The sequence below is a fragment of the Gobio gobio genome, assembly GCF_949357685.1.
Source record: "Gobio gobio genome assembly, chromosome: 17".
Taxonomy (NCBI): Eukaryota; Metazoa; Chordata; class Actinopteri; order Cypriniformes; family Gobionidae; genus Gobio; species Gobio gobio.
In genome coordinates, this window is record NC_137110.1 from 7792197 (window position 1) to 7805088 (window position 12892).

Consider the following 12892-nt stretch of genomic DNA (forward strand, 5'->3'; position numbering starts at 1 on the left):
ACTCCTATCGCAGATTTTTAAATTTATTTATTGACCTGAAGGAGGGTTCTGGCAGTAGCTATTCTGGCAGACCAATCACAGCGCTCGCGGTCCGCGTAGAATTGACGCGTTGTTACATTTTTGGAGAGGTGCGCGTCAGGGTACGTCGTAGGGTACGCGCGCATCACACAGCCTACGTCATAGCTACAGCGTACACTCGACGCAGAAGTATAAATTAACCTTAATACAAATGCCCTTTAGCAAAAAAAAAGGTAAAACAACAATATCGGACCATTTTGAAGTTGAAAATTGAGTGTTTTTGGTAAAGGGCGTTTGTATTAGTCTTTACACGAGCGCTTTGTAAACACGGGGCGGGATTTCTGCCTATGTCTAGCGTGACCTTTCCTATGTGATTACATCATTCTTAGCATGTCCCAGAGCTGCGCAAGAATGACAATTTAGGTTAAAAAGAATATTCATTTTTATTTTTATTTTTAAAGTCACCGATAGTTTCGCTAGATAAGACTATTCCTCAGCTGGGATCGCGCAGTACCATTTGAAGCACTTCAAAGCCCTTTGAAACTGCATTGGACCTTCAGCATTTTGGTTGCAATTGAAAAACCATTATATTATGTAATACATTAATACATTCATTTATTTTCGACTTTAGAAAGAATGACATGAACATCTTGGATGAGATGGGGGTGAGTAAATTATCAGGAAATTTTCATTTTGGGGTGAACTAATCCTTTAAATGAATATTAATACATTGTTAGCAAACTGTGTGATTTGCATATGTTTCTGAAATCCATAACTTGGACACATCAGTCACCTCTGATAACAAATCAATTGTAATGTAGACGCATGCATTTTCTGTGAAGCTGCTTTGAAACGATATGCATTGTGAAAAGCGCTATACAAATAAATGCGAATTGAATTGAATTTGCCAAAACATATAAAATAGATGCAAATCGCCATGAGAGTTCTGTGACACAAATTATTCTTTAATCCATTGCATGACTAGCCGTTGTATTTACAACCAAACGGAAACCACTATAGAGTATGAATAAGTTCATAAACACCCATTGTTAAACCATAAACTATAACAATAATGATAAAAACTCATTTTTATGGAAGGCTTTTTTTTATATATATATAGAGACACTGCCAATCAAACACTAGCATCATTAAAGTTCACAGTATGTCTATTATCCGTAAAAGCATAAGTATTTGAACCTCATTAAAACCCACACCTTTTTTTAAAGATGTCAGATGCTTGATATAAAATACAGCAAACGTAAGGAGTCAGGTAACTTTGTGACATAAGGTTTACTCAATGATTATAACAAACAACTGTCGCCAGTCAACTGCTACAACATAAACACTTTGTTTTAATTTAATTTCAGAAAATATCAAACATTACTCATACTGTTCCCAGTATGGCCGGATGTAGCTGTTCTCCTCGTAGTCGGGATACAGATGACGGACAGGTTTGGAGCATTTCCTCGCAGCGTTGCTGTTTTTGTTGGCACATTCATCACTGTGGGTGTTACAGGAGCTGCAGTGGCAACTAAGAGCTACTGGATAGGTGAAGTGAGGATCTGCATATGAAGGACAGCCAGGCAAGATGGCCGTCCGGTACTCGACTTCCTGATAGGTGCAGACCCTCTGAACCAGGAAACGAGGTCCCACCAACTCCTTCACATTACTGTCCTATAGGACGAATGTAGTGATGCATATTTAGCCAAATTGCCACTAAATCATTTCAGAAAACATTTGAGGTTATGATCCAGAATATCCCAGTTTATTTCTTAAGTATTTTTTCTCATAAAAAAACTTTAACATTGTTTCTTTTTTGGAATTCCAAACCAACTGTAGCACAAGTGAAAAATCAACAAGACTCTTCTATTTCAGTGTAGCTCACACTTTCCACACGTAACTGTATTTTGACCTTTTTAGTCCTCATTTTTGGAGCATTTGCTTGTCATAGTGAGGCCAATGGGCAGCGGCATCTTTCCTGACCTCTGGTTGTAGTATGGCTCACATCTTCCAAACTGGCATAGGATAATGCCTGATAATGCCAAATGGCTGACTTCACACAACAATCTATGGATTATATTCTTCATCTCTACTATCACCCTCATTGCTTCTGTCCTACTCTATCTTCAACTTATTACTTTCTATGACCTTATTTTCTGATGCACTGCTGTCACTGTCATCAATACTTTCTGGAAAAGGTACAGCTTTTCCTCTCTGCCTTTTATAAAACTTACTAACATCAACCTAAAACAGGCAAAAGGCTACTGTCTGCCAGTAATGAACAATAGTGCTTGTCACCCTCAAAGCCTGGTTATGGCCCTGTAACGCACAGATTTTTTTAATGTTATTGATTTGACAAAATGTGCATTAAAAATGACCAAAAAATGTGTATGTACAATTATATATTTTTTCTTAATTTAACGTAATTCCTTGTTCAAAATGAACTCACAATGGAGCCTTGACAGCATGTGATCCAACATGTGCCAAGGGTGATTGCGTTACAGAGGTGCGATGAAGGCTGTATGAATTTGAAGGCTCCTTCAAATGCAGTCTCCAAACGCGTCCTTGGTTTCCATTGAAATGAAGGATACAACAGATGGATCCTGTCATTGTGTACCAGTGACAACATGATTTTTTTTTGAGAGAAAAATAGCCAAATTACAATAAATAAAAAACATCCTCCCCCAGTTTCTCTTGAAGCCAATACAGAAGTAATTTAAACTGCAATTCATCGACTGGCCACTAGGGACAGGCTCCAGAAGGGAGCAGAATCTCATTGAGCTCCATGTTAAAATGCCCAACTTTACAGCAGAAAAAACATGTTTACAGTCTGGGACAAATTGTGGTTTTGGTCTATAAATCTAATTTTGCTCTTCATGACAACTGTGAGGGGGGTGAGTTTTTTTTATAACTCATTCGTTTACATTATATAAAGCCTTAAAGGGGCTATATGCAACTTTTTCCCCAAAATAAACGTAACAATAGCCTTTTTATTTTACCATTTATGACTCAAACATCTCCTGATGAGCATACTGACACCTTGTCCGCTAACAGTGGGTGCACCTATAAGCCTGTATCCTATTTTTCCTATTTTCTGTCGGGTCGGATTTTTCCCGTGCTGTCTGCGGATGTGACGTCAAGCACGTTCATGTTAAATGTTTCAGATCACTCTGCCACCACCGCTAGTCAGCAAGTAGCCTACACTTGCAAGCAGTGCAATGGATTTAGTGAATACACAGAAGAGACCCAGGACAACTCGGACACCAACAATAACTCCACAGAAGACTAAAAAAGTGAAACCCCTGACAAGTGGCCACATACGAGCGCGCGCTGCGAGAGCGAGCAGAAAGGAAGAGCAGTTCTGTTTTTTGGCCACAGGTGTCAGTCACGAGTTTAAATTTCAGAAAAACGCATATAGCCCCTTTAAGTTTTGCATAATTAAGGGCGTGGCCACTTTGAGTGACAGGTGGATAGCCATTTATCTGCTGTCTGTTAGTCATTGCGTCACCTCTGCTCCACCCACGTCCCGCCTTTGTGCCCGTTTTCTGTTATCCGAGAATGACGCGCAATGCGTGACAGCTCGTCCCTACTTTACGCTTCAAAACTGCTCTACAGAATCCTATAGGTGACGTCACAGACGCTACGTCCATTATTCGCATTATTCGCGATAGTTCGCCCAAAAAGGACAATTCTGTCATTAATTCCTCACCCTCATGTCGTTCCCAACCCGTAAGACCTTTGTTAATTTTCGGAAGACAAATGAAGATATTTTTGATGAAATCCGAGAGCTTTCTGACCTCTCCATAGACAGCAATTTAATTAAAGAGCACCTATCATGGAATTTTGAAATTTACCTTTCATGTAGTGTGTAACATAGATCTAAGTGAACAAAAACATCCTGCAAAGTTTGAAATATGACAGTGCACCGTATATAAAGTTATTTTCTTTCAAAAGTAAGAGTCGACTCTGAGTCATTTTTAAGAATCGTTAGAAGACCGAAGCTTTTTCTCTGACTAGATGACGTCAACTTGTCAAGTTATTTGAATACGATACGCCCACTTTTTGCGCTCCAAGACGCCAGTGAAAACTAGAAAACATCATGGCGACGAGACGCTGTGTTCTGAAGTGCGACTCAAAAGCAAACTTTTTTCATCTGCCCAAGGATGAGCATTTGAAGACTAAGTGGCTTGAAGACAAACCATACATCGTCGCGATTGAGTGTTTATTAGTCGTCAAATGTCTCTATTTGCATGTTTCGCGATCTCAGGAAGCTTTTGGACTTCTATTATGGCACATGGTATCTTCTGCGTCTGTCTGTGCCATATATGGACTACATGTGCACAGAGCGCCCTCCGGCTGCCAGTATGAATTGAAAACAACACATAAGAGACATCTGCGCATTTTGAGGAAGTATTGAATAAAAAATACTCCTCTGTTTAGAAATTTGACACAGACATATGAGAATCTATCAATATGTCTCCTCATCTGCACACTTTTGAACTAAAAGCCCTGAGGGATGTTGATTTGTCGCGAGTCTTCGTGAGGAGAATAGAGGAGTTTTTTTATGAATGAGATCAGCTGAGGCTCATATTACAATCAAACGGTACCAACGCGGTTTTCATATTCATAACTCCTGGCACATATTAACAAATTACTGTCACTATAAGACTTTGATGGGCGTTCCGTTTCCGAAAATATCTGCACAGACTATACCAATCACAACTGACTGGGTCATCGGACCAATCACCGCAGATTAGCGTCCCGTAAAGGCGGAGTTTTGAAAAGTGAATCACTAAAGGAATCATTTGAGAACCGCTGTCAAAACAGGTAAAAATAAATGCATATTATAAGAAAACTAAAGTCTTTTTTGTCTTTGCATGCATGCAAAACTGTTGTTGGGGACTTCTAAAACAATATTTGGAACATTTTAAATGCCATGATAGGTGCTCTTTAACACTTTCAAGGCCCAGAAAGGTAGTAAAGACGTTGTTAAAGTAGTCCATGTGACTCCAGTGCTTCAACCTTAATTTTATGAAGTGAGAAGAACATTTTTGTGCGCAAAAACAAATTAAAATAAAGACTTTATTCAAACTGTGTCAGTCTCCTACACAGTTTCCATAGACATTTTGTGAAACCTGTTTTGTTTTCGACGGTTTAATGTAACTCGTCCAATACTGCCACTCATCAACGGCAGCTGTTACAGTTGCTAGGCGACAAGACAAATCCTCATTTAACAACACTTGGTCCGAACTACTGTCTAACTTCTGATCATATTAGACTGCAAATCTGACTTGCCTTGAAAGGATGCAGCCTCTGAATTGTAGCTGTAGCTGTGTCCCAATTTGAAGGCAACGAAGGCCGAACTGAGGGACAGGGTTGCCAGGTCTGCACAACAAAATCTGTCCAATTGCTAATCAAAAGTAGTGGAATCACAGCCCAAAACGCAGCCAAACGCGGGGGAGTGCGGGAGAAATATTGATAAACTAAAGACAACTTAAACCCACGGACTATATAACCCACAGCAGCACTGAACCGAGTGTTGTTAAATAGCACCTAGCAGCTGTGTGACTACTGAAAAATTTATCAAACGGAGGCAGAAAATTAGATTTTTTTAAATGAGCTTTTTATGATTTTTAGTTTTTATTGAATTTTGGACATGCGTCAAAGCCTTGTACTTTATGACATGGCAGCCGTCGAATGAGTCAGCCCTGCAAACCTGTTAGACAGCGCAGTGGACTGTGGAAATATGCAGCCATCCCAGATGATGTCCCAATAGCAGACCTTACCAGGGTCTGTATTTTGCAGCCCATCCCGGTCCAGCATGCAGCATCTCCCGCTCAGCTCAATGAAATGTTTTAACTGTTATTTTAAATTTTTGTTGTTTCTGATGTTAAAATGAAGTTGTTTTGTAAATAGTTGTAAAAAGAAAAATTTATTTTCATTTAGCCTACACGTTGTAATTTACATGAAAATAAAATGAATCTCTTTTACAAGAAGGTCCTGGCCAAGACACCCAGGTGAAAAAGACGTATTATTAAATGTATTAAAAATGCATTATAGTATTACTCAAGTACGTTTTAAATGCATTTAATAGTACGTATTTTTCACCTAGGCAGGCAGCACACTTAACTGAACATACAAAAATAACAACATGAAAATTATTAACAATTAACGAAAAATGGATACAATATCCGTGAAAGCATTTCCAATCAGGGAAATCCATTATCTATTTGATTTAGCACCAGTGCACATTTTGCATGTCTCCCTCATCAGACACACCCAGTTCAAGTCTTGCAGGCTCTGCTAATGAGCTGATGAGTTAGATGAGGGAGACATACAAAATGTGCACTGGTGGAGGGTCCCCAGGACATGTTTGAGAACCACCATTTAGCCTATTTTAAATAAATAAAACATATTGTATAGCCAACATTTTATATTTGTTATCCCAGTCTCTCTCTCTTCATGTAGGGGAAATTTAAATGTGAGATTCTGGAAATTAAATCTAAATTTAGCGGGATCGGTCGGGTCGGGAAGACAATCTAAATGGATAGCGGGTGAACACGGAGTGAATTTTAAGCGGGAGGGTGCGGAATAGAACCTATAGCGAGAGAGAGATGGAAAAAACAGTCTCGCGCAAACCTCTAATTTCTATTTAAGGAAAATGCAGAAATAAAATGTGTGCAAGTTAAAATTGTTAAATGAAACATTATATTGCCAGGTTGCTCAGGGAACTGGGAATTGTGTGAATGCACCAGTACAGAAAGTTTTGTTCACTACATGTTGTCTCGGCCGCTCCAGTCTAAAGTACACCAGAGTTACACCGACCGTTACCGTCTTTCACTGGGAAATTTAATCCTGCACCGCAAGAGATCGGATCGGGTACCGCGGGAATGCAGACCAGTCGATAGACCAGTTTATCGTCACCGGCTCACAATGAATTCTGGGGTAGGGTAGGCCGCGAAGGATCCATCAGTTGTATCCTCCATTGCCCGACAGAAAAGGAGGGTGCATTTTTCAATAAAGGAATAAAGGACGTGAAACAAAGGCTACCTTCCGAGGATCCTTCAAATTTAGATGGCCTTTAGCGACGTTTTAATGACGTGGCAGCCAAGATATGCAGCCTTCCGTTTGAGAAACACCCTTGAATTGGGACAGCCTTCGACATGCTGCGGTGACGCAATCGGCCTTGGAATGCGGTCTTTGCAGGGTCCAGACTTGAATTGGGACAGCCTTCGGTGACACAATCGGCCTTGGAATGCGGCCTGTGTAGGGTCAAGACTTGAATTGGGACAGCCTTCGTCGGCGCGGCGGTGATGCAATCGGCCTTGGAATGCGACCTTTGCAGGGTTCAGACTTGAATTGGGAACACCTTCGTCGTGTGGATGCATGAATTGGGACATAGGCCCTGTCCCAAATGGCACACTTCATGTGCACTGTAGGTCTTGTGGACTTACAATGGCTGCTGCGTGCGCGTGTCCGTTAAGTTCACGAGACCGCAGGGTGTCCCATTTGTAATTTTAGGTCTCAGAAGGGCGCCCCCTTTGAGGTCGATATGTGCCCTCGATGCGCACTTCTGCCGAGTCGCGGACTTCTTCCAGGCAGTCAAAGCGACATTACGTTGTGAAAGTGCGGACTCAGAGGAAGACCGCGAGGGTTTAGGGTGCCATTTGGGACAGGGCCCTAGCTCCTGTCTCCTTCACTTCCTTGTTGCCAAAAATGTCAAGCAAATGGAACATAGATTTTATTTTTATTGGCTAAAGGGGATAACATATGATAATACTAAAATTAATTTTTTTGGTTGAATATTATTATTGTATTTTAAATGCAAATTTCTCAGTCATTTTTAAACGAAAACACGCCCTGAACCCTTTTTACTATAAAGAACCTGGTTCCATAGAGGTTAAAGTTTCTTCGTGAACCATAAACATTTGCTTTTAAGAGGGTATGATCTTTGTTGTTCTGGAAGACAAAATGAAATTAAATGAAATGGAAAAGTCTCGTTTGTGTTCCACAGAAGAACAGAAGTCACATGTTTGACATGGGTGAGAGTAAACGGTGACAAATATAATCTTTTGTTAAAATCAGCTCATCACACTGCATGCTGGAACGTCTCTCCTTGGATCCAGTTCTCTACAACACCTCCCGACTTTTCCCCACATAAACTGTGTCTGCTTACCCTGGAGAAACAGAAGCCCATGCAGATGGTGGTGTTGACAGCCACACAGTAATTGCACTCCTGTCTCTCGATGTAAATGGTGTACTCAGTGGGGGCACACATAGGCGCTGCTATCTTCATCAAAAGTCCCAGCATGACCACCACATACAGAGGAGACATTATCTGGCAGTGTATCAGGATGTCTGTTAGTGGGATATGGAGAACCACAGTGAATATAGTGGGAAAATGTACTCAAAACACAAATATAGACATATAGGCAACATGATTTACAAGTCAGACTTGACGTTTATTGAGAAATGTCATTGAGAAAGTGGTGCTTGCACAATTTGCCACTGTGTAAATCACACAGTGGCAAATTGTGCAAGCTTTCCAGGTTGTTTTGTTATGCTGCCTTCAAGTGCACATGCGAAACATGTTGAAATATTCTGTGAACAATAAACCCAAATAACCACAACTGAATTTAAAAGGATGGAAACATTCTTCTCTATCACTTATTTTTACATGGTATCACAACTAAATGTAAAGCAAACTGTAAAAGTCGAGCGATTAAGATCATTTGCTACACATGCTTTCCGCCCACTGATCTCTATATATAGATTATACATATTATCTATCTTTCAAATCAACATGCTCCTTCCAACATCACAACTTGGCAACTCATGTATCACCCGTAAATTTCCACTGTGCTCGGTCATTCATGTGCTCAGAACTTGAAGGGCTTGAAGGGCACAGTAGATTAGCCTAACTCTTATTGTGAACAAGCTTGGAACATAGGCTACTCTGCAAGAACAAAGACATTTGTTCGTTTTCTCGAGGTGGCAAGAACAAAGTTCGTTCTGGCCAGGACATTCCATATTTCACGAGAAAAGCAGGTGCCGAACATCCCCGTTTCTCCGCATTAACCCCGCTCACTTTAAAATTCTGATCAATCACACAATAGTTCTCGGACACCCACAAGAAAAAAGTTCTGCTCAGACGATGTGTCGAGAACGAGCTGCGAGAACTCCCAAACCAGGGCTCCGAGATCATCGCTTAGCTTCAACGTTGATTAAACTCATCTGCCTGTAGCTTTTTGAAGATTTTGATTAGATGTTCAGGTGTGTTAAGGTAAACACTGCATGAAAGTGGCCAGAGTTGAGAACCCCTGGTCTAGCATGTTTACATAGAAAAAAAGACAGCATTCCATGCACACTGGTCTGGATCAGCAGGGTTTAGCAACACATTTTTTTTATTTTTTTCATATATGATGAAAAAGAGTCAGCCAAGACAGTCCCTTTTTGGACGATAACGCAAAAATACATACTGATAATAATTATCTTTTCATGTGTCTTTCTGAGCTTTCCTCAGCAGCATTATAGTACATTTTAAAAATAGTAAAAGGACTACTTACCTGGAGGATCTGGTTAAGCCTGCTTGTGTTGAAAGACTGCGGCTCTTATACAGACAGAAGCTGATCTCCATCTGTCTCTATCATCTCCATCATCAACTGTGCAGCATGCATAAAAATGACTCTTTTCTAACCAGGGCTCTAAGGGCCTCTAAATATTCACACTGCATCTCATTTATTTTTTCTAACTAGAGGAGAGGTTTCTGATTTTCATGTCCTCAGGTCTGTTGCATTTTAATATCAACCTAAAGCTGCAGTCTGTAACTTTTTAAAAACCCAAATCCATTTTTGAGCAAGTACATAACCAGCCATACAGTGTTCAAAACTATCTCCTTGTAGTGATGTGTAAGAAAAATATCCATATTTAACACGTTATAAATGTAAAATATCTAGCTTCCAAACTTATGAAAAAAGTTTAACTGATGTGATGTATGACGTCAGACGTAGCGTAAGTTTTGAACTGAGAAAGGCGTTACCATTTATTCGTAAGATGAATACCGAAGGCGGTCTGGCGAAAGCTATATTTACTTTATAAAGTTTTAAATATGGATTTTTTTTTCATATAAAACCCATAGGTTTGCTTCATAAGGCTTTTATTAACCCCCGGAGCTGTGTGGAGTATGTTTATGATGGATGGATGGATGCACTTTTTTGAGCTTCAAACTTGTGGACGCCGTCACTGCCATTATAAAGCTTGGAAGCGCCAGGATATTTATTAATAACTCTGATTGTGTTCATCAGAAAGTCACTTATACACCTAGGGTGGCTTGAGGGTGAGTAAACCATGGGGTCATTTTCATTTTAAAGTGAACTAATCCTTTAAGAGTCAGATGTTTCTCCTCAAATGACTTGTGAAATAAACATTTAAAAATAAAAAAGTCAAAAAATAAATAAAACAAGTAAAAAAAAACAACTAATTAATAGACACAAAATATACATTTTGTTTAAACTATTTGTTTTTAATTATTAAAGTTAATTTTGGTCTTGGAAGAATTGATCCACTAGTTTTCACTAGATTCCAGAAAATACTGGAAAAAAGATTTTTTGTCTAGATAGAATAGATTTATTCAAATTAATCTAAATGGAGGAATATGACCTTATTATACAATTAAAAAAATGACATGTACAAATGTATGTAATAATCGCCCCCCATACCCATTTACAGTGGTATAAATGCAATACCCTGTCATTTTACAGAAAACCCTGAAATTACTTAAAACACTTCTGAAAGTGATAAATATTATAGTATATGTTGTGTGTGATATAATAAACATATCAAATAAAAATAGACAAACAAAATAGGCGAAAGTGTATATCTCAGGCCCTGTTTGTTCTAGCCCCCTACAGACAGTTTTGGCTGTTTCCAGTATATGTCAGCAAACACTGAATTTTTTTTTACTGGGATATTGCATTTATACCATTGTATATTGGTATGGGGTTGGGGGTCCTCCCTTCAGAACCATTTGAATAAATCTTGCATCAAAATGATAAAGACAAAATTATTTTTTCCAGTATCTTCTGGAATCTAGTGGAAACAGCCCAAACTGTCAGGGCCTGAGTTACACACTTTCAAAACTGAATTTATAACCAAAAAAGCAAAAAGCGTTACAGCTCAGACAACATACTTACATGTGTATGTATCACTTTTAGCAGTGGTTTATTTAACTTCAAGGGGTTTCCTGTACACTGACACCAGAATTGTGTATTTAGAGACCACTGTGAGTGGGTATGGGAAGCTTATCAATTTGGGTAGGCCAAATCCAGGCGGAAATCCCAAAAAATGGTCCCAGAGCTTTTAAGCTATAATACTTAATATTAAAATCTCTGACCTTTGTTTGCAACTTTGTTGCTCAAGATACATGTTGAAATGTCAATTACCCTAATGAACACATTTATGATTATTAGAGCCTATGATGATAATCCACAGCTACTTTTGCAGAATAGGAGAAATAATTGAGAAAATAATTTGGGATTTTCCTTTCCTACAGTAGCTTTCTGGGTCTGATCCAGTATCAACGTTGCCACTGCATGATAGCTTTGGTATAAAAACACATATATAATTTCCCTTCTTTTCCACAATAATTACAGGATTAATTTAATACTTTTTTGGTGTTTCTAAGATACTCAGTGTTGAAATATATCCTATGTGGGTAATGTACACAAATCAAGCCGCAGTATAACAAAACATGGCAACAAATGAGCTTCATTTAGTCATTTCGCCTTAGCAGATCTTTAATAAAGATACACGCTGTCAGTTCAGTCAATTTACCAAGCTCTCATCATATAAACCTGTCAGGCCTTATCGTTTGTGCAAAGTTCAAAGTAATGAAAAAGGAAAAGTAAATGCAAGTGCGATTCTTTCCACCTGAGCGATACGCATCTCCAGCGCTCAAAGAGGAGAAAGAATGCCATTAAAAAGCGCTTTTGCAGATTGGAGAACCTGTAACCGCATCACAACGTCAAGATGTTTTGACAGTGTCACAGATTAACTTCCTCGACCGTCACAGCGCCATTACTTGTGTTGTTTTAGTGGCGTGAGCTATAAGGTTCACGTTCACGGTACACCTGTGCATTGAATGTCTATCTATGATTTTACAGCTCTTTTGCTTGCTTGTATAAACATTTCATATGCTGTTAATAATTGCTTCATCTTATCGCATGTAATGTATTTGTCACGCCGCAGCTGATTAGAAACCGCTCACTATTTCTGATGTACCTGGAACCGTCGGTAGATAATGATTCAACACGATATGGGAAACTTTTTAAGCTAAAAACAAAAGTCTTATTTCAAGTAAACCAGGAGTACCAGGAACCAGGACCTTTGACATGACCTGCTATTGGCACACAATGAAGTGGTATGTTAGTCATATTCTGGAAGGTCCTCTGATCTAGTTAAAAAATGATCTTAAAAGAGCCTAGGTCATCTTTCGGTTTACCTTGTACATTATCAGGGGGTTAGCAAACCGAGGATGAAATCAGCACAAGACATCCTAAAATTCATTTAGCAACTTAAAGTGACTAAGTGTTCCGGCAAGATTAGGGATAAAAGAAAAAACATTCACTTCCTTTTACAATGTAACTTGATATATCTTCTGGCCTTGAGGGATCATTAACTCAAGTTTTTTTTGTTGCTGGTCCAAGATTACAGAAGACTTGAATTCTTATCAGTTATCGGCACTGACCGGAGCTACTTGGTTTCGTCCTCCTGTTGGCAAACGCTTCGGAGGAATTTCCAGCAGAACATCACGTCTGACCGGCGGGACACCGGGTATATATCTTTTTAGGGTCTCTCAAAGAGCACTTTCCAAATC

At 39.3% G+C, this 12892-nt stretch overlaps 1 protein-coding gene across 1 annotated transcript; it reads right to left on the bottom strand.

Annotated features, from left to right (window-relative positions):
- Nucleotides 1-1398: 1398 nt before the first annotated feature.
- On the bottom strand, nt 1399-9636 carry tshba (thyroid stimulating hormone subunit beta a; the record flags this gene model as incomplete). The annotated part of the gene is made up of 3 exons (XM_079840752.1): nt 9581-9636; nt 8195-8376; nt 1399-1692 (listed from the first exon to the last, which is right to left on the bottom strand). The coding sequence occupies exons 2-3, from the start codon at nt 8351-8353 to the stop codon at nt 1399-1401; spliced, it is 453 nt and encodes a 150-aa protein (XP_079696878.1). The 5' UTR covers nt 8354-8376; nt 9581-9636.
- Between the last annotated feature and the right edge of the window lie 3256 nt (nt 9637-12892).